Source organism: Chiloscyllium punctatum, chromosome 41, assembly GCF_047496795.1.
Source record: "Chiloscyllium punctatum isolate Juve2018m chromosome 41, sChiPun1.3, whole genome shotgun sequence".
Taxonomy (NCBI): Eukaryota; Metazoa; Chordata; class Chondrichthyes; order Orectolobiformes; family Hemiscylliidae; genus Chiloscyllium; species Chiloscyllium punctatum.
The window spans coordinates 8,886,141-8,907,863 of NC_092779.1; the positions used below are offsets into that span (position 1 = coordinate 8,886,141).

Consider the following 21,723-nt stretch of genomic DNA (forward strand, 5'->3'; position numbering starts at 1 on the left):
AATGAAAGGACAACAGATTTTCCAAGCGATATGTCTTCTGAATGTATGTGCAGAGAATTATGTCTGTAATGCATTCAAATGAGGAATACATTCCGTACGATGAAAGCATTTGGCACTAAGATGTCTAAATTAGTAGACTATACATTCTCATATTATGTCCAGAAAATGCAAGGAAGTGAAACATTGGTCAAATTTTCCACCTTAATCTGCAACGCTTCCGATAAAAGATGCAGTGAAATGTCATTGAGGAATTGCAAGCTTCCTCCCACCAATGGCACTGTTTTCTCTCAACTATTCTGAGTCTTGTTTCTCTTCCATGTCCTTCTCTGTATATCCCAGCTACCTCGTCCCACAGGTTCATGCACTCTGCCTCTTCCCCTGTGTCTGGCAAGCTGGCCTTGTACTGCCATATCAGCCTTAAAGGCATTCTGTTTTAACTTCAAACCGGTTCTATTCATGAACTATTTCCAAAAAAATTGAAACATTTCATTTTTTCTTTGCCAGTGGCACCATTACGATTCCTTGTTTCTGTGCTCTGGTCACATCACAAAGGAATCGGCTGAAAACAATAGGTTCCAGCTCACAAAGCAAGGCTCCATTGTGTGTAGCTATATCCTGTTTATATTCATGATTTGGAGATGCCGGTGTTGGACTGGGGTGTACAAAGTTAAAAAATCACACAACACCAGGTTATAGTCCAACAGGTTTATTTGGAAGCACTAGCTTTCAGAGCACTGCTCCTTTATCAGGTAGCTGTGTAACAGGATCATAAAACACAGAATTTGTCGCAAAAGATTACAGTGTCATGCAACTGAAATGATATATTGAACAAACCTAGATTGCTGTTAAGTCTTTCATCTTTTCAAATGGGTTGCAGGTTTCAGTTCATTAATATGTAAATCCCAGAACTTCTTTCAAGTCACATTCCCGATTTAACTTAAGATTTTATTAAAAAAATGTGACATCTCAGCTCAGACAATGCATTAAAGGTGTAGGTTAGGGTCTGTGTGTATCCCAATTTTGAGTCAGACTGGTTTTATTTCCAAAGTAGGAATTCATGAAATATTACAAGGATTGACTGCCTGCAGACTGCGTATTTTTTAAGCAAAACAGAATGTATCTGCAAATATAACTCTGCAAAAGCAAATTCACCCCATAGACCTATATATGTGTGTGCATGCATGAGGCAGAGAGACTGAGTGTGTGCATGTAGGTGTGTGCATGTGAGTGTGAGTATACATGGTGTTATGTGATTTTTAACTCTGTTTATGTTCAGCACTTTTGTGGCGCAGTGGGTAGTGACCCCACCTCTAAACGCAGGGTTCAGGTCCTACCCCAGGACCCAATGGTCCACCAAAGCTGAAGCAAAACACAACCAAACAAACAACCTGTAGCTCCAGCCAACACTCACCAATGGCAGGTGCAAAGAGCAGGAGAGGGTTCTGGTCATCATTTGTGAGAAATAAAAATGGAACCTCTTCAGTCACCATCCATTGCTCCAGACAACAACATGTGTGTAAAGGTGTGGATTACCACAATAACCCAGATCCCCTGAATAAATTCCAATACACAGCATCACATAGAATATAGCACTTTACCCACATGGGTAAGGAGGAAGATCTTTGGGAGAGAAACAAAGATGGACAGAGGTCACCAATAAAAGAGCACTCAAAGATCAATAATGGCTATCTCTGTTGGAGTTCATCTGGAGTGTAAAAGAATGGGAGAGGGTCAATAAATCAGGAATGACAGGGGCAGCATGGATATAGGAGGTGTGAATTTGTGGTTGGCTGGGGAGTTATGGGGCTTTAACTAGAGATGTTGGATTAAGAACCCAAGGAACAAAGGTAAATGGGGAATCTTACAGAGATTTTGGACGTAATTGAAAGTGATAGAAAGGCAGTGGGCTGGCAATGATAATACCATAGAGAGAAAGAGAGAGAAAATATGACCAATGCTATGACATTAATGCAGATTATCAAGAGGTTGAGTCAGGATGATCAGGAATGAAGAATCACAGCAAAATGAAATGTAGTTGTCTTTGGAAGGAGAGGGATTTAACAGATGTGCAGTGCATATAATGAGAGGGAGTTACTTAAGATGAATCCTTTTTGGACTCCCAATAGTGGGGCAAAAAAATGACTGATCAGAGGAGGGATGTTGGAAGGGAAGAACAGTGTGAATGAACTCATCAAAGGCTTCAGATAAATCAGGGATGAAAGGAAGCAAACATTTCCTGATGACAGAAAGCAGCTTCTTCAGGTTCTGTCAAAGGATATGAAGTGTAGAGCTATAGGAGAAATGGGCACTGATTTGGAGGGAGGCAATGACTTTGAAGAGAAGGAGTAGTTTGGACACTGGGCAACAGGCAGTCAAGGGATGGCCATTGAAAATATTGGAGATGTTGGTTTGGAAAAATTAGGGCAAGATCTTGAGCAGAAGGATCCACTTGCAAGGGGACCCTAAATGTGTTTTGGTATGGTAAGGCTTTTCTATTTTTTTTATTGTGTGACTTTTTAAAAAAACTGTTTCTTTTTTAATTTTTTCACTTATCCATCATTTGATATTATAGTTAGACTAAGTTAAGTTTAAGAGTAAAAAATGGCATGAGATCTCAGACCAATGTTATACTCTTCTTGCTGAATGTGAAAGCTCAGGAATGCACTTGATATTCCTTACGCCTTCACGTGCAGGAAGTGTGTACAGCTGCAGTTCTTGTTAGACCGCATGACGGCTCTGGAGCTGTCGATGGACTCACTTTGGAGCATCCACGATGCTGAGGAGGTCGTGGATAGCGCATTTAGCAAATTGGTCACACTGCAGGTTAGGATTGCTGAGGGAGAAAGGGAATGGGTGACCAAAGGGCAGAGAAAGGACAGGAAGGCAGTGTAGGTGTCCCCTGTGGTCATCTCCCTCTAAAACATGTAGACCGTTGGGGGGAGATGGCTCACCAGGGGAAGGCAGCAGTAGCCAGATTCATGGCACCGTGGCTGGCTCTGCTGTTCAGAAGAGCGGGAAAAAGTGTGGAAGGGCTAGAGTCATAGGGGATTCAATTGTAAGGCCAGTAGATAGGCGGTTCTGTGGTTGAAAACGAGACTCCTGAATGTTATGTTGCCTCCCTGGTGCACAGGTCAGGGATGTCTCAGATTGGCTGTAGGACATTCTGAAGGGGGAGGGTGAACAGCCAGCTGCTGTGGTGCATGTAGGCGACAATGATACAGGTAAAAAAATGGGATGGCGTCCTACAAACAGAATTTAAGGAGTCAGGAACCAAGTTAAAAAGTAGGACCGCAGAGGTAGTAATCTCAGGATTGCTACCAATGCCAGATGCTAGTCAGAGTAGAAATGAAAGAATAGGCAGGATGAATGCGAGGCCTGAGAGAAGGTGCAGGAGGGACGGGTTCAGATATTTTGGACATTGGGACCAGTTCTAGGGATGGTGGGACTATTATCAATTGGGCAGCCTATATCTGGGCCAGACTGAAACAAATGTCCTTAGAGGTGCTTTTGCTAACGCTGTTGGGCAGGGTTCAAACTAATGTGGCCCGGGGCATGGGAACCAAATGAGGAGGTTAGTGGACAGTAAAGAGGTGGTAACTAAAGCCTGTAAGGAATTCGATAATGAAGTCAGCGTGTCTAAGGGGAAGAGTCGGCAGGGAGCAGATGATGAACGCAAAGGGACAGGTGGTCTCAGGTATATTTGTTTTGATGGGATAAGTGCAGTCGGTAAGGCAGATGAACTTAGGGCTTGGATAGTACCTTAGTGTATGTGATTGTTGGTATTACTGAGACTTGGTGAGGGAAGGTCATGATTGGCAACGAAATATCTCAGGATATCGATGTTTCAGACGGGATAGAGAGGGAGGTAAAAGAGGTGGAGGAGTTGCATTACTGGTCAGAGAGGATATCACAGCTGTGCTGAAGGAGGGCACTGTGGAGAACTCGAGCAGTGAGGCAATATGGGCAGAGCTCAGAAATAAGAAGGGTGCCGTAACAATGTTGGGACTGTATTACAGGCCTCCCAACAGCAAGTGTGAGATAGAGGTACAAATATGTAAACAGATTATGGAAAGATGTAGGAGCAACAGAGTGGTGGTGATAGATTTTAATCTTCCCAACATTGACTGGGATTCACCTAGTGTTAGATGGAGCAGAGTTTGTAAGGAGCATCCAGAAGGGTTTTCTAGAGCAGTATGTAAATAGTCTGACTCAGGAAGGGGCCATACTGGACCTGGTGTTAGGGAATGAGCCCAACCAGGTGGTTGAAGTTTCAGTTGGGAATTACTTTGGGAATAGTGATCACAATTCCACAAGATTTAGAATACTCAAGGACAAAGACGAGAGTGGTCCTAAAGGAAGACCCCGCTAAACTGGGCAAAGGCCAACAGTACCAAAATGCAGCAGGTGCTGGGGAATGTGGATTGGGAGCAGCTGTTTGAAGATAAATCCACATTTGATAAGTGGGAGACTTTTAAAGAGAGGTTGATTAGAGTGCAGGACAGACATGTCCCCGTGAAAATGAGAGATAGAAATGGCAAGATTAGGGAACCAGGGATGACAGATGTAATTGTGAAACTAAGAGGAAAAAGGAAGCATTCATAAGGTCTAGGCGACTGAAAACAGGCGAAGCTTTAGAAGAATATTGGGAAAGTAGGACCAATCTGAAACAAGGAATTCAGAGGGCTAAAAGTGGTCATGAAATATCTTTAGCAAACAGGGTTAAGGAAAATCCCAAGGCTTTTTATTTGTATATAAGGAACAAGAGGGTAACTGGGGAAAGGGTTGGCCCACTCAAGGACAAAAGAGGAAAGTTATGCATGGAGGCAGAGAAAATGGGTGAGATTCTTAATGAGTACTTTACATCAGTATTCACTGAGGAGAGGGACATGATGTATGTTGGGGTTAGGGATGGTTGTTTGATTACTCTAGAGAAAATCAGCATAAGTAGGGAAGAAGTGTTGGGTATTCTAAAAGGCATTAAGGTGGACAAGTCCCCAGGTCTGATGGGATCTATCCCAGGTTACTGAGGGAACCGAGAGAGGAAATAGCTGGGGCTTTAATAGATATCTTTGCAACATCCTTGAACACGGGTGAGGTCCCAGAGGACTGGAGAATTACTAATGTTGTCCCCTTCTTTAAGAAGGATAGCAGGGATAATTCAGGTAATTATCGACCAGTGAGCCTGATGCCAGTGGTAGGAAAGCTGCTGGAGAAGATGCTGAGGGATAAGATCTATATATATTTGGAAGAAAATGAGCTTATCAGTGATAGGCAACATGGTTTTGTGCAGGGAATTTATGTCTCACCAACTTAATAGAATTCTTTGAGGAAGTGACAAAGTTAATTGATGAGGGAAGGGCTGTAGGTATTATATACATGGATTTCAGTAAGGCATTTGATAAGGTAGGCTGATGAAGAAAGTGAAGTCACACTATGTCCATGGTGTACTAGCTAGATGGATAAAGAACTGGCTGGGCAACAGAAAATAGTGAGTAGTAGTGGAAGGGAGTTCCTCAAAATGGAGACCTGTGACCAGTGGTGTTCCACAGGGATCCGTGCTGGGACCACTGTTGTTTGTGATATCCATAAATGATCTAGATGAAGGTATAGGTGGTCTGATTAGCACGTTGCAGGTGACACTAAGCTTGGCAGAGTAGCAGATAGTGAAGGGGACTGTCAGAGAATACAGCAGAATATAAATAGGTTGGAGAGTTGGCAAGAGGTTGGAGTGGCAAATGGAGTTCAATCTGGGCACATGTGAGGTGATGCATTTTAGAAGATCCAATTCAAGAGCAAGCTATATGGTAAATGGAAAAGCCCTGGGGAAATTTGATGTGCAAAGAGATCTGGGTGTTCAGGTTCATTGTTCCCTGAAGATGGCAAGAAGGCATACAGCATACTTTTCTTCATCAGTCGGGGTATCAAGTACAAGAGTTGGCTGGTCATGTTACAGTTGTAAAAGCCTATGGTTCAGCTGGATTTGGAATACTGCGTACAGTTCTGGTCACCATATTACCAAGAGGATGTGGATGCTTTGGAGAGGGTGCAGAGGAGGTTCACCAGGAGGTTGCCTGGTATGGCGGGTGTTACAGGTTGAGTAGATTTGGATTATTTTCATTAGAAAGACAAAGGTTGGGGGAGGACCTGATTGAGGTCATGAGAGGTATAGACAGGGTGGATAGCAAGAAGCTTTTTCCCAGAGTGGGGCACTCAGTCACTAGGGTCACAAGTTCAAGGTGAGAGGGAAAAAGTTTAAGAGAGAGATGCATGGAAAGTTTTTTACACAGAGGGTCGTGGGTACCTGGAACACATGGCCAGCAGAGGTGGTAGAGGTGGGCACAGTGACGTCATTTAAGATGTACAGATACATGAATGGGAAGGGAGCAGAGGGATACAGACCCTTAGAAAATAGGCAACAGGTTTAGATAGAGGATGTGGATTGGCACAGGCTTGGAAGGCCGAAGGGTCAGTTCCTGTGCTGTAAGGTTCTTTGTTCTTTGTTTTTTAAAATGTCCAAGGGAAGCTGGTTTACTTTGTGATCTGAGCTTGACTCCAACTTTTTATGATAATCCCTTTGTGATTGAAACATAGAAACAAATAGGGGCAGGAGTAGGCCTTTGAACCTGTTCTGCCTTTCAGTATAGTCTTGGCTGATCATTCAATTCTGTACCCTATGCCGTTTTTCCCTATACGCCTTGAACCCTCTAGCTCTAAGAACTGCATCTAACCCTTTCCTAAAAGCATTCACTGTTTCAGTCTCAACCGCTTTCAGTGACAGAGAGTTGTACAAGCTCACCACTCTCTGGGAAAGGACATCTCAGTCTTTATTTCCCATTATTGAGTGTGGATTAAAAACTGAGTACAGATATCATGGTATTCAAGAATCCAAGCAGCCTGATGAAGGGCTTATGCCCAAAACGTCGTCTGTCCTGCTCCTTAGATGCTGCCTGACCTGCTGCGCTTTTCCAGCACTATGCATTCGACTCTGACTCTCCAGGATCTGCAGTCCTCACTTTCTCCTGGACATTTATTACAACTATCTGAATGTGCAAACATTACACTCCTCTTGCATGTAAGTGGCTGGGTTAAAATTGGGCAAAAGGATTCAACAGAGGACTATGCTTCCAGTAGAATGTCATGCTTCAAGTGATCTGAGGTAAGATGGAGTATGAGATCTTTGTATCCTCAGGTCGCTTACTTTACTATACCACTGAGCGTAATCCTCAAGGTGAACTGACCTTGAGACAGAACTGAATGGTTAGCATGAATGTGCAAAAGGATGTTGGTACCATGGAGAGAATATGGGGAAGCGGAGAAGTGGATGTGATTATTGAAATTCAGTTACTGCATTCAAGTACAACTCCACTTTGTGCAGAGAGAATTTTTTGAGGGATAAAGTAGATTATGTAATTTGTGCTCTTTAAAGGCATGTTTGTAACGGGCCTTGATTTCAACCTATCTCACAACTCAAGATTAAATATATTTCATTTCATGAAACTGTATATCAATTGAGCTGGTCCTCCAGCTCTGAGCTTTCTGAAAATGCAATAAGGAAGTGCATGCAAACAGGGTAAAACATGACTCACTCTCCCAGGTTTTCTCTTTCCCCGCTTTGGGAATGATCTTTCCTGCATTTAGCACTTCATCGCTGGCAGATGGCTTTGATCAGAACACACAGCGTGAGGAACCTGCTGCTTCCCACTCACTGCCATCACACACCGGAGAACAACTCTTTGTAAATTTATGTTTCAACACATTTTATTTGATCTTCAGACACATTTTATTTTATTACTACTAGCAGTTTTCTCTCCTCCTGTCCTTCCATGTAGACTTTATTTTCATGATGGGGTGTAACTTCATGGGACCTAATGTACCTCGATTGGGGTTAGGTTAGCTCAGTTGGCTGGACAGCTGATTAGTAAGGCAGAGTGACACCGCTAACATGGGCTCAATGCCTACTCCAGCTGAGGTTACCATGAACATCTCTCCTTCTCAACCTCTCCCCTCACCTGAGACTGCCACCAGTTTCATCTCATGTAAAATAAAACAAGAAACTGTGGATGCTGAAAACCTAAAGCAGAAGTTGCTGAAGAAACTCAGTAGGGCTGTGGAGAGAGAAACAGAGTTAATGATTCATGTCCAGTGACCCTTCACCATAACTAGTTTTCTGTCTCTAATGAGAGAGCAGCTCTCTGCTCTGGTCAGGCTATAGTAACTGACCTTTACTCTAATTGTTCCTCATCCACGTTTTGTTTTATAGCTTTATAGGATGTGAGCATTATCTACAGATAATATTTTCTGATCATCACTGGTTGATGCCTTCTTGACAGCTAAGTGAATTTTGGTGAAAAGACACATGTCACTGAAGCTTTTCATCTTGCACTCATCAGGACACATGCCAATCTTCAAACAATCACCAGAATTTATGTTTATTTCTGAAGGGTTTTACAGATAAATTCACTGGCACCAATGGTCTTGCTGACATTTGACTAGATCCTGAGTAGTGAACAACACACTGAGTCAGAAAGCCAATTGCTGGGTGAGAGACAACTGCATTTGAGATGTATCAGAGATCAACAAAGAAAATAGACCAACAATGTAGATCTTATGAGCTTATTTGGAAGCTGGTGATAAGTTACATAAATTACTTGTTTTTTTCTTGATTCTTTCAGTTACTCAATCGATCGGCACACTGATTTGGACAGATATTTCAACATAAACTCTGCCAATGGATCAATTGTAACTTTGAAACCTCTTGACCGAGAAGAAATGCCTTGGCATAATATTACTGTCATAGCAATCGAGACAGGTCAGTGTCAATATTGCTGCTGCTTTGTTTCAGTTTCTTTGCACTGCTCCTCCAATTGAACATTGCTTAAACCAGTGGTGGGCAAAGAGTAGGATGCTTTTATCATCAAACTGAGGGTTATCAAGGTCGTTAGCGTGAGTTTCGCTTTGTTCGAGAATCTGCCTCGAAGTGAGAAGTCTTTCCAGCCTCTTGCTGAGCTTGATGAAAACATTTACCAAAATGTGTGGCGTATACCTCTCTGGTGAGAGAACAGTCACATAACGTAAATGTGTGTGTAGCGACTACGAGATGATATCTGTATGATCAAATTCAGAACCCTCTGTGACAGCCATTCTTGCACCACAGTCCAAGGATGTGCAGGTCAGGTGAATTGGCCATGCTAAATTGCCCGTAGGTAAGGGGTAGATGTAGGGGTATGGGTGGGTTGCGCTTCGGCGGGGCGGTGTGGACTTGTTGGGCCGAAGGGCCTGTTTCCACCCTGTAAGTAATCTAATCTAATCTAATCTAATCTAATCTATATACCAACATACAAACAACCAGTGGGAGGAAGTCCTTCAGCACTGTGAGCCTGTGATAACATTATGCACAATCTGACTGTAATTTCAAATTCCTTCCTACCCGACATAACCTTTCATCCCTTGCTTAGCAAGAATCTGTCCACATCTGCCTTTAAAATATTTAAGGACCCCATTTCCGCCACCTTATCAGGGAGAGTTCTAAGGATTCACGGAAATATATTTTGCCTAATCTCTGTTCAAAATGTGCGGTTTTTAAACCATAGCCCCAAGTTCTCGATTCTCCTGTAAGAAGAAATAATCTCTCCACATTCACCTGAGCAATCCCATCAGGATGGTATATCTTTCAATAAAGTTACCCCTAATTCTTCTAACTCCAGCAGATACAAGTCTGATCTGTCCAACCTTTCCTTGTAAAACAGCCTGTCTATTCCATGTATTAGTCTGGTAAAACATCTCCGAACTGTCTCCTGAATCAATTCCGCAGAGACCAGTATCCGTCAGCATGTCACCCTTTATTTACACTTCGAGAGTCCTTGACCCTGATCCAGCTCCCTCAGAGCCAGCCCGCAGAGTGAGTAGAATCTCTGACGCTCCTGTTCTTATCCGTCAGCCAGGGCTCCCAATCAGGAAACTCATATTCTATAAGATCCACCTGGCTGACCTCTTTACAATCACTTCACCCCCCAAAGCATTTGCATCCTTCCTTAAACAAAGGGACAAATGCTATATGCAGTATTTAACTCCAATGTTTAACTGTAATAGCTTTGAGTAACCTTGACAGAATACTGACATTGAATGGGCCATAAGACGTAAGAGTAGAAGTAGACCATTCAGCCCATTGAGTCTGCTTTGCCATTCAATGAGATCTGATAATCCTCAACTCCACTCTCCTGCCTTTTTCTCACAACCCTTGCTATTGATCTCACCCTTGAACATATTCAAAACCCAGCCTTTACAGTGCTCTGTGGTAATGAATTCCACAGATTCACTTCTCTCTGAGCCAAGAAATTCCTGATGCAATCACATCTGTGTCCTATTTATCTGAAGCACAATGGCCCTACTTTTGCATTAATTTCCCCTCATGATAAATGATAACATTATATTAACTTTTCTAAGTACTTGCCGGGACCTGCACACTAACCTCTTACAAATCATACACAAGAACACCCAGATGCCTCTGCATCTCAGGGTTCTGTAAACTGTAGTCACTCCAAACTGCTATATTGATATATAAGCTCCTTTGATAAAAAGGGAGCATGCTTCTAAAGGACAGCACCCAGGGTGTAAAAATTGCATACTTTTAAATCACCATAAAACACCAATAGCCTATGTAATGAATTATTTCTCAGTGAAATTCTGTTGTGAAGTTTTCTATGCCACTACAAGCGACAAGGGGTTGTATTGTTTTTTATTCATTTGTGGGATGGGGTGTTGCTGGCTTGCCCGTTCCTAATTGCTCTGGAGAAGATGGTGGTGAGCTGCCTTCTGAATGACCACAGTCCACCTGCTATAAGTTGGTCCACAATGCCATTAGGGAGGCAATTCCAGGATTTTGACCTGGTGACAGTGAAGGAGCGGTGATATATGTCCATGCCAGCATGTCTTGGAGGGGAACTTGAAGGTGGTGGTGGTGTACCCATGTATCTGCTGCCTTTGCCCTTCTAGATGGAAGTGGTTGTTGGCTTAGAAGGTGCTGTCTGAGGATCTTTGGTGAATTTCAGCAGTGCATCTTGTAGATAGAAGAGAGCTGCAGAGGAATTGCAGAGAGCAGTTCAGGCCAGTGCTGTCTGGAAAGAGAAGAATGAGAGGAGACCCATTTGAGGACTACAAGATGCTAAAGGGGCTTAACAAAACAGATGTAGAGCTATGTTTCCTCATGTGGAGCAATCTGGAATTATTGTTTTAGGGATAGCAGTTTTAAAACAGAGAGGATGAAGAATAACTTCTCTCAAAGGGTCATGAATCTGTGGAATTCACTCCCCCAGAGTGTGGTGAAAGCCTAGACATTGAGTACATTTGAGGAGAGAATAGACAGATTTTTAATTCGTAACAGGTAAAAGAATAATAGAGAGGGCAGGAAAGTGGAGTTGAGGCTGAGATGAGACCGTATCAAATGATGGAGTAGGCTCAAGGGGCTGAATTGTCTACTCCAGCTCCTAGTTTTTACACTGTGTTCATAAATCTGAAAGTGGTATCTGAAATGTCTGATGTCCATTTGAATTGTGAAAAGCTCCCAGCCAAATAGCTTGAGAATTCTTACTTCCCGATTGGGTTTGTATCTGGAAAGATAATTGTGAGGTACAGGATTGCAGCTGCTGCTAGCAGTGTGAACAATTCACAGTGAGAAATCAGGGTGTTTCCAAGCAGTTCGTTACAGATTTGGTTAAATTTAACTAAAAGAAAACTAAACAATAGCAATTTGTATAATATTGAACATTTATTGATTAATAATAAAAGATAGAAAAGGAAGGAAAAATAAAAGACTAAACTATGAACATCTGTTAAGTAATAAAAAATTATGGAAAGGTAAGCAATGAGCCTCACACCCTCCTGCCCATCGGGGACCCCTCGATCGATGGCTGGTCTGGGGCTTAAGTTCCCTCCTTACACCATTCACAATCCCGGTCCGAGGGGAAGTCCCAACCATTTGGAATGAAACTCTCTCCCTTACACAGTGTAACAAAAAACCAGCACAGAAAGACAGAAGACAAAGCTGCTTGCTAGTACAGATACAGGAGGAAAAAACAAGCTGCAGCTGCCGTCTCATTCAAACTCATGCAGCTTATCAAGCATCATCAACAATGGCAGCCCTTCAGCCCATCTGATAAAATCTACTGTCTCATGCAACTGTTGAGTATTAACCTGTCGCCCTTTGGCCCATCCAATACAGCATTTAACCCATTTTACCAGCTCTGAGCATGAAAGACAGAATACTGGCACTGAAACTGTGCCAACGCATCTTCGAGAATGATGGCAGTGCACATGAGCCAAGGGGAAAGAACTGAAAAGGTGAATAGGATAATTCGCCTGGGTGTGAAATATCACATCTCCCTGCACAACTCACATAAACATTTTCCTGGATGAATGTTTATGTTTGAAATGCAATCTCTCCACAGATTTGTCACACTAGATGAGGGAAGTGAATGTACTCTCATCAAGTTTGTGGATGACACAAAAATAAATGGGAAGGCAAGTGGTTGCGATGACACAGAGAGTCTGCAGAGGGATACAGACAGGTGAGGGGACAAAAACTGATATATGGACCATTATGTGGGAGGAAGAAGAGTGGAACTAAATATGATTTAAATGGAGGAAGACTGAAGAAATCTTCAGCATAGAGGGATTCGGGAGTTTTCACCCATGAATCACACATCGCTGGCATCCAAGTTCAGCAGAGATAGGGGGAGGAAATTCAATATTAGCCTTTATTTCAAAGGAAACAGAGTAGAGTTTTTGTTAAACTAACACAAAGCACAAATTAACCCACAGTTAGAATTCTCTGAGCTGGGCTTCTGATTTAATGAAAGGTATACTGGTTTAGGAGGCAGTCAAGATTAGGTTGACTGAGCTGATGGTTGGACTGTCTTTCGAGGAGAAGTTCATAGACCCACTACCCATTGGCATTTGGAAAAATAAAGGAAGACCCTCTTGAAGTCTACAAGATTATTAGAGGATTTGGCAGTGTGGATGGAGAAAGATTGCTTCGCATTTTGGAAGAGTCTTGGATCCAAGGGCATTATCTCAGAATTAGGGGTTGTACTTTAATTCAGAGATGAGGAGACATTTCTTCTCTCAGATGGTAGTGTTCCTATGAAATTCTTTACTACAGAGGGCTGCTGAGACTCAGTCATTAGGTTCCAGATGTAGGTTTGCTCGCTGAGCTGGAAGGTTAATTTTCAGACAATTTGTCACCACACCAGGCAATACCTTCAGTAAGCCTCCAGATGAAGCTTCACGGGAGGCTCACTGAAGATGTTACCAAGTATGGTGATGAAACATCTGAAAACGAACCTTCCAGCTCAGGGAGCAACTCATATCCAGAACCTCAACCTGAGCTACAAATCTTCTCGCTCAGTCATTAAGTGTATTGAAGGCTGACATAAATATATTCTTAATCAGTAAAGAGGTCAAGGATTATAGAAAAACAGCAGGAAAGTTAAGTTGAGGATTAACTGATTAATTATTGTCTCATTGAATGCTGGAGCTCGATTGGCTAAATGGCTTTCTTCTGCTCCTTCATTGTATGGTCTGCCGGTCGAGTTCAATTACATCCTCTCACCTGTTGGCGGTGCAGTAGTTTGTAGGGTCCAGAGTGTGGTGCTGGAAAAGCACAGCAGGTCAGGCAGCATCCGAGGAGCAAGAGAATCGATGTTTTGGGCAAAACCCCTTCATTCGGAATGTCGGTTCTAGCTTTGCTGCCTCCATTGCAGAATAATTCCCACCAATATGGATGTATTTTTTAAAAGTATTTATTTGTTCAGGAGTTCTGGGCACTTGGCCAGACCAGCATTTATTGCCCCTCCCTGGTTGGCTTTGAGAAGGTGATAGTGAGTTACCTTCTTGAACTGCTGCAGTCTGTGATGCGTAGCTTCACTCACTGAGCTGCTAGGGATGGAGTTCTGGGATTCATTTCCAGTGACACTGAAAGAACAGCGATAGATTTCCAAGTCAGGATGATGAATGACTTGAAGGGTAACTTGCAGGGGGTCGTGTTCCCATGTGTTGATGCCCCTGTCCTACTAAACAGTAGAGGTTGGAGGTGCTGTCAAAGGTGTCTTGGTCAATTGCTGCAGTCCATCTTGTAGGTGGGACACATTGCTGCTGCTGGTGGAGGGAGTGAATAGTGAAGGGTGTATGGATTGACAACTAAGTGGGCTGTTTTGTTTTGGATACGATCAAGTTTCTTGCATGTTGTGGGAGCTGCACTCATCCAGGCAAGTGAACAGTGTTCTATCCCACTCCTGACTTCTGTCATGTAAATGATGAGCAATGCTATAAGGTATGCAATTTAGCTTTAAATGATATCATAACCTCAAAGCATAACACAAAACTAATACAAAATATGGCTTCAAAATGGACAAAATTACATCTAGACTACTTTGCTTATCCATCACTGTTGTCTGAATTCTGCTTGAGCTTGATTGTATCTTGGTGCTCAGGCACTGATCTTGACTTGATAAACTAGTGTAACATGGGTTACAGAAATCAAGAACCTAATTTATATATTTCAATATTTACTAACATTGAAGCAAATGGGAGATCAACTTACACAAAGTAAGTAATGATGATTTGAAAAAAAAATCAAGGTTCAATATTCATATTGGGTCTTGTTTGCCTTTAAAAATTACAGGAGTGTCAGTTACAGTTCTGCATCCTTTAAAAGTTAATCTCAACACTAATTCTTAAGGTTGTACCTTTGTTAGTTTATTTCCCAATTAGGCTTTTTTGTGTGGGGGGAATATTTTATGGATCCCACTGCCTAAGAGTACAATGGAGACAGATTCAATAATCACTTTCAGTGGAGCATTGGATGGTTATCTGAAGAGAAAACATTTGGAGAGCATTTGAGAAAAGACAGGAGAGTGAGATGGGTGGGTTTTTCTTATGGAGAGACACAGACACAATTGTATAAATGGCTTCCTTCTGTACTATAATCATTCCATGAATCAAAAATTCAATGTAACACCAACTATTAGTTACAATGTGAATAATTTAGGAGCTGACGCATCATGTGTTATAGAGTCATAGAGATGTACAGCATGGAAACAGACCCTTCGGTCCAACCCGTCCATGCCGACCAGATATCCCAACACAATCTAGTCCCACCTGCCACCACCCGGCCATATCCCTCCAAACCCTTCCTATTCATATACCCATCCAAATGCCTTTTAAATGTTGCAATTGTACCAGCCTCCAACACTTTCTCTGGCAGCTCATTCCATACACGTACCAACCTATGAGTGAAAAAGTTGATCCTTAGGTCTCTTTTATATCTTTCCCCTCTCAACCTAAATCTATGCCCTCTAGTTCTGGACTCCCACCCAGGGAAATGACTTTGTCTATTTATTCTATCCATGCCCCCCATGATTTTACAAACCTCTATAAGGTCACCCCTCAGTGTCTGACACTCCAGGGAAAACAGCCCTAGCCTAGGGGTGGCACAGTGACTCAGTGGTAAGCACTGCTGCCTCACAGCACTAGGATCCCAGATTTAATTCCAGCCTCGGGCGACTGTCTGTGTGGCGTTTGTGCATTCTCCCTGTGTCTGCGTGAGTTTCCTCTCGTGCTCTGGTTTCCTCCCACAATCCAAAGATGTGCAGGCCAGGTAAATTGCCCACAGTGTTAGGTGCACTAGTCAGAGGTAAATGGGTCTGAGTAGGTTACTCCTCAGAGGGTCAGTGTGGACTGGGAGGGCCAAAAGGCCTGTTTCCATACTGTAGGGAATCTAACCTATTCAACCTCTCCCTATAGCTCAAATCCTCGAACCCTGGCAACATCCTTGTAAATCTTTTCTGAACCCTTTCAAGTTTCATAACATATTTCCAATAGGAGTGAGACCAGAATTGCACACAATATTCCAACAGTGGCCTAACCAATGTCCTGTACAGCAGCAACATGACCTTCCAACTCCTGTACTCAATACTCTGACCAATAAAGGAAAGCATACCAAATGCCTTCTTCATTATCCTATCTACCTGCGACTCTACTTTCAAGGAGCTATGAACCTGCACTCCAAGGTCTCTTTGTTCAGCAACACTCCCGAGGACCGTACCATTAAGTGCATAAGTCTGCTAAGATTGGCTTTCCCAAAATTCAGGACCTCACATTTATTTAACTTAAACTCCATCTACCACTTCTCAGCCCATTTGCCCATCTGATCAAGACCCGTTGTAATCTGAGGTAACCCTCTTCGCTGTCCACTATACCTCCAATTTTGGTGTCATCTGCGAGCTTACTAACTGTATCTCTTATGCTCGCATCCAAATCATTTATATAAATAATGCAAAGTAGAGGACCCAGCTCCGATCCTTGTGGCACTCCACTGGTCACATGCCTCCAGTCTGAAAAACAACTCTCCACCACCAACCTCTGTCTTCTACCTTTGAGCCAGTTCTGTATCCAAATGGTTAGTTCGCCCTGTATTCCATGAGATCTAACCTTGCTCACCAGTCTCCCATGGGGAACCTTGTCAAACGCCTAACTGAAGTACATATAAATCACATCTACTGCTCTGCCCTCATCAATCCTCTTTGTTACTTCCTCAAAAAACTCAATCAAATTTGTGGGACATGATTTCCCATGCACAACGCCATGTTGACTATCTCTAATCAGTCCTTGCCTTTCCAAATACATGTACATCCTATCCCTCAGGATTCCCTCCAACAACTTGCCCACCACTGAGGTCAGGCTCACTGGTCTATAGTTCCCTGGCTTGTCCTTACTACCCTTCTTAAACAGTGGCACCACGTTTGCCAACCTCCAGTCTTCTGGCATCTCACCTGTGACTATTGATGATACAAATATCTCAGCAAGAGGGCCAGCAATCACTTCTCTCGCTTCCCACAGAGTTCTAGGGTGCACCTGATCAGGTCCTGGGGATTTATCTACTTTTATGCATTTCAAGACACCCAGCACTTCCCCCTCTGTAATATGGACATTTTTCAAGATGTCACCATCTATTTCCCTACATTCCATATGTTCCATATCCTTTTTCACAGTAAATACTGATGCAATATATTCATTTAGTATCTGACCCATCTCCTGCCACTCCACACAAAGGTCGCCTTGCTGATCTTTTAGGGGCCCTATTCTCACCCTAGTTACCGTTTTGTCCTCAATGTATTTATAAAAACCCTTTGGATTCTCCTTAACTCCATTTGCCAAAGCTATCTCATATCCCCTTTTTGCCCGCCTGATTTCTCTCTTAAGTATACTCCTACCTCCTTTATACTCTTCTAAGGATTCACTCGATCTATCCTGTCTGTACCTGACGTATGCTTCCTTCTTTTTCTTAACCAAACCCTCAATTTCTTTAGTCATCCAGCCATCCCTATACCTGTGAACGCCTGCCCCCAATCAGCTTTCTTGCATCACTGAATTAATCGACAATGCTCAGCCACTCCCATTTTTCGGTCTTTGGGTTTCAGGATGTTCTTTGTAACAGACCTGCCCATTTCCCAGTCAGCAATGTCAGTGCAGTCAGTGGGGGCACAGAGCACTGAGAGTTAAACCTCACGGTCAGACAAGTCAACAGCTGAAACAGCTGGTCCCCTCACTCGGGGATAAAGTGTTGGCTCTCACAGCAGGGGTGAAAATGACTAACATCCAACTTCCCAATCCAACGTTAAGCCTCACCTCCTCCAACAAACGAAGCTGAACTCCTGAATTGAATTGCAGCCTTTGAAGACACAACATACTGGTCTCACATTCCATACTGTTCCACGTGAAGTAAAAGATGGATTTTTTGGAACTTAATTTTTAATGTTCCAAAACTACTCCTCCAGTATATTCTTTCTGACGTGTGGACATGGCTGCCAAGGACAGCTTTTGTTGTCCATTGCTCATTTCCCTTGACTGTCTTGCTGGGCTATTTCAGAGGTCACTTAAGAGTTATCCACATTGCTGTGGATCTGGAGTCACATGTTGGCTGAACTGACTAAGCCCAGAAAATTCCCTTCTTGAAGGACAGCAGTGAACCAGATGAGTTTTTAACATTGATGACAGCTTCATAGTCACCTTAATTAAGATTAGCTTTCAATTCCTGATTTTAGCTAGTGTCTAATCAACATGTTCAGAGATGTTATTACACACCCCTGGAACAGGTGGGACTTGAACCCAGGCCTTCTGGTCCAACCATAGGGACACTACCACTGAACTACTAGAGGCCACCATTCCCAATTTTATTAATTTGAATTTAATTTCCACTAGCTGTCAATCTGAATGCCATTGTCCAGAACACTAGCCTAGACTGGATTACCAGTTCACTGAGATTAGCAATATGCTACAAGGGAGATATTGATGTACGACTGATGTGACCACACTAGCAATCCAGAAACCCAGAGTTAATGCTGTAAGAGCTTGGGTTCAAATTCCATTACAAGCAGCTGGTAGAATTTAATTTCTTTGTGTTAACAGGATGTGTGTGTTCCCAATGCAGAAGATAAGGCACCACCACTAAACGTGTTGTCATATGTTTCTGAGCATGTGCATTTGTACCTTTAGTGTTACAGCATTTGTGTAAAACCAAGGTCTCAGTGATAGTTGAAACCATCCAAAATAGTAATCTTTGTAATATTTGAAGGCTCATTCATATCAAATATGCAATAGCTTTCTAGTATCCACTGTAACTGAAGTGTCTTTGTGTGGTTATTTAAAATATGAAAGACTCAAGTCGTAAATAGCTAGAGGGAGAGCTTTAATGGAATTTTGTTTGGCGGCAAAATAGATCAGAAACCCTTGATGTTATTTTTACCATGAGCAATTTCTCCCAAATATACTTGTATATCTCTGGCCCTGATTACCTTGTTTACATTCATATATAGCACACAGAATTTGCTTTGGCTGTAAGTTTAACAGTAGCACTTTGATTGTACACATCTGCAGGCGGTGCGTCAACTAGTGGTGGTGTTGGCAACAAACATTAATTAATTAATCTGGAATACAAATCTAGTGTCGGTCACGTTTGTGAAAAAGCAATTTTGTTCACTAATGTTCTGAGGAAAGGAAATCTGCCATACTTAACCACTCTGGCCTGCATAAGACTCCTGGACTAAATGTCATGTGATTGACTCTTAACTAGCCTCTGATACAGCCTTTGAAGCCATTCAGTTCAAGAACAATTAGGAATGGGCAACAAATGCTGACCAATGTATGTTAGCACATGTAACAGAGAACACAAAGATTCATGTTTTAATTGAGTCGGATAAATGTGGGATTGATAGATCCTTGTGAGGCAGGGGTTATTGAGGGATTTGGACCCATGTCAGGTGAGTGGAGGTAGAGTATAGATCAGCCCCCCACCATCTCATTTATTGGTACAACAGGCTTGAGGGGCTGAATAGCCTCCTCCTGTTTCACGGCTACAGAGTTATATATTCTTGAATTTGAACAGTTAATTTTCTAGGATTCCTCCTTTTAAGTAGATTTGGTCTCATATCAGAATTATTGTCAGATTAAATATTCTTGAATCCTTCAGTAGAATCCGTGTAGGCCATTTTGAATTATGTTTCTTTGTGCTTTTTTGCAGTTTTGGAAAATTCAAGACAAACTAGCCGAGTGCCAGTACTTATTAAGGTTTTAGACATCAATGATAATGCTCCAGAGTTTCCTGTGGTTTATGAGACTTTTGTCTGTGAGAATGCAAAGGCTGGCCAGGTAAGTTGTTTTCAGAGTTGAAGAGGAGTAGGATTGAGAATTTGGAATTGAGAAGTAGCTTTATTGCCCTGTCATTGCCACCAGGCTGGCTTTTCCCAGCTCACCCCCACAGTGCCAAGAGAGAGGGCTGTTCAATCACACCTTGCAATCTGTGCTCATTATTTCATATTCTTTTCTCTTAAGGCTAAAGAGCTATCTGTGCCCTACTCCACCTTGCCACTTTGGCAATATCATGGGACCAATCTTCCAATTAGCATCAGAACTCCTTTTTCTCCCTGTGCGAACAGGACAGGAAACTGGGGAAGCAATGGCCTCTGGGTATTATCATTAGCTTTTTAAATCAACGACCCCAGTAAATTCTAGGAACGCTGAGATGACAAATGATGAAGTTGGAAGTCAATAAAATATGGAATCAAAAGTCTAATGGCTTCCTTCCAACTCCATTTTCATTTGGCCCCCTCTCCCTCACCTTTGGTGGTCTACCTGGCCCTTAATGGGTTTTGCATGGAAAGTAATCACCTGGCAAATGTGGGAGATTTACTGGTGGTGGTGAATAGATGATTTTAAAAAAACCCACAGGTGATTTGGTGATGGAAAAAATATTGTTCAGTTGTGTGTAAGAGCTTCTGGATATGAAAAGAAATTAAGAACTGTAACGGTGACCCTAAAAGTGTTACCTGTTGTCAGACGTAAAACCCATCTGGTTCATTAATGTCCTTTCAGGAAGGAAAGTGCTGTCCTTACCTGATCTGGCCTACATGTGACTCCAGACCCACAGTGATGTGTTTGACTCTTATCTGTCTTCTGGACAATTAGAGATGTGCAGTAAAATGTTGATAAAATGAGGCACTGGAAAAAGCACAGCAGGCCAGGCAGCGTCCGAGGACCAGGAGAGTCAGGACTCACCAGTGATGCCCACATTCACTGAATTATATGAAATATTTTCCTGTCCAATCAGGACTCATACAGAACCTCCCTCACTGTAGAAAACCTTAACGAGAATCTGCACAGAAGCCAAGTCCCTTTTTATTGCAGTAGTCAATAGTTTAAGGGTCACAAAGGGTCTGATATGTAATAGTTTAAGGGTCAGAGTCTTTTTTTTCATTCATGGGATGAGGGCATCATTAGCAAAGCCAGCATTTATTACCTGGGGATAGTTCAGAGTCAACCACATTGCTGTGGGTCTGGAGTCACATGTAGGTCATAATGAACCAGATGGGTTTTCCCGAGAATTAACAAAGGCTTCACGGCCACTATTAGACTCTCAGTTCCAGTTTTTCCTTTATCATCATTTTCAAATTGCACCATCTGCCACGATGGGATTTGAACCCTGGTCTCCTCAACATTACCTGGGCCTCTGGATTAACAGTCCATGGCCTCCCCAGTGTGCAGCTTTGTAAGTGGATTGGGTGAGAGGTGGGCAAATAGCTAACAGGTTAGGGTGATGCAGTCAGGTGGAGGGAATGTTGTCAGGTTGGGGGCTGGTTAAATCCTGTTGGAGTGTCAGGTGATGGGTTAGATTGTCAGATCAGGAGTAGTAGACTCCGGTAGTAGGGGCTAGTCCAGTTCAGATGGGAAGGAGTTAGACTACTGGGGAGGAGGGAGGGTATTATAAGCATTGGGGGAGAGAGAGTTTCAAGTGATAGTGGCCATTCAGGTAAGGTTGGAGAGGAGATGGTGGCTCAGAGGTTATGATCAAGGGATTGGGTGGATTTGGGCCTCAAGGGGGTAGCTGGAAGGGTTGGAGGGAAGTATATACAGGGTTGGAAAGTTGAAGGTATGTAGTCACCCAGGATTGGATGTGGACTTTTTTCATGAAACATTTCCTGAGTAACTATTCAAGTACATAAGAATTATCTGAATTCTTTGACTTAAAACACCCTTTTTCAGAGAGTTCCAGAGAGCTGGAGAATTACCCTTTAGAAGTTCAATTAGCCCACAGGGTCAGTGCATTTGGAGTTCCACAAGGTCTTTGTGTCTCGTGATTAGTATGTCAATGTACCTTTAAGAGAGATGTTCATA

The 21,723-nt window shown here is 42.7% G+C and overlaps 1 protein-coding gene across 6 annotated transcripts in view; it reads left to right on the forward strand.

Moving 5' to 3' along the window:
* Positions 1-21,723, forward strand: part of LOC140464828 (cadherin-6-like) — a 217,175-nt gene that overhangs the window by 158,119 nt on the left and 37,333 nt on the right. For all 6 annotated transcript variants that reach the window (XM_072560325.1, XM_072560323.1, XM_072560328.1 and 3 more), the window contains 2 exons: positions 8,673-8,809; positions 19,574-19,701. In XM_072560325.1, the coding sequence (XP_072416426.1) occupies positions 8,673-8,809; positions 19,574-19,701 (265 nt within the window). The remainder of the gene's footprint in view (positions 1-8,672; positions 8,810-19,573; positions 19,702-21,723) is intronic.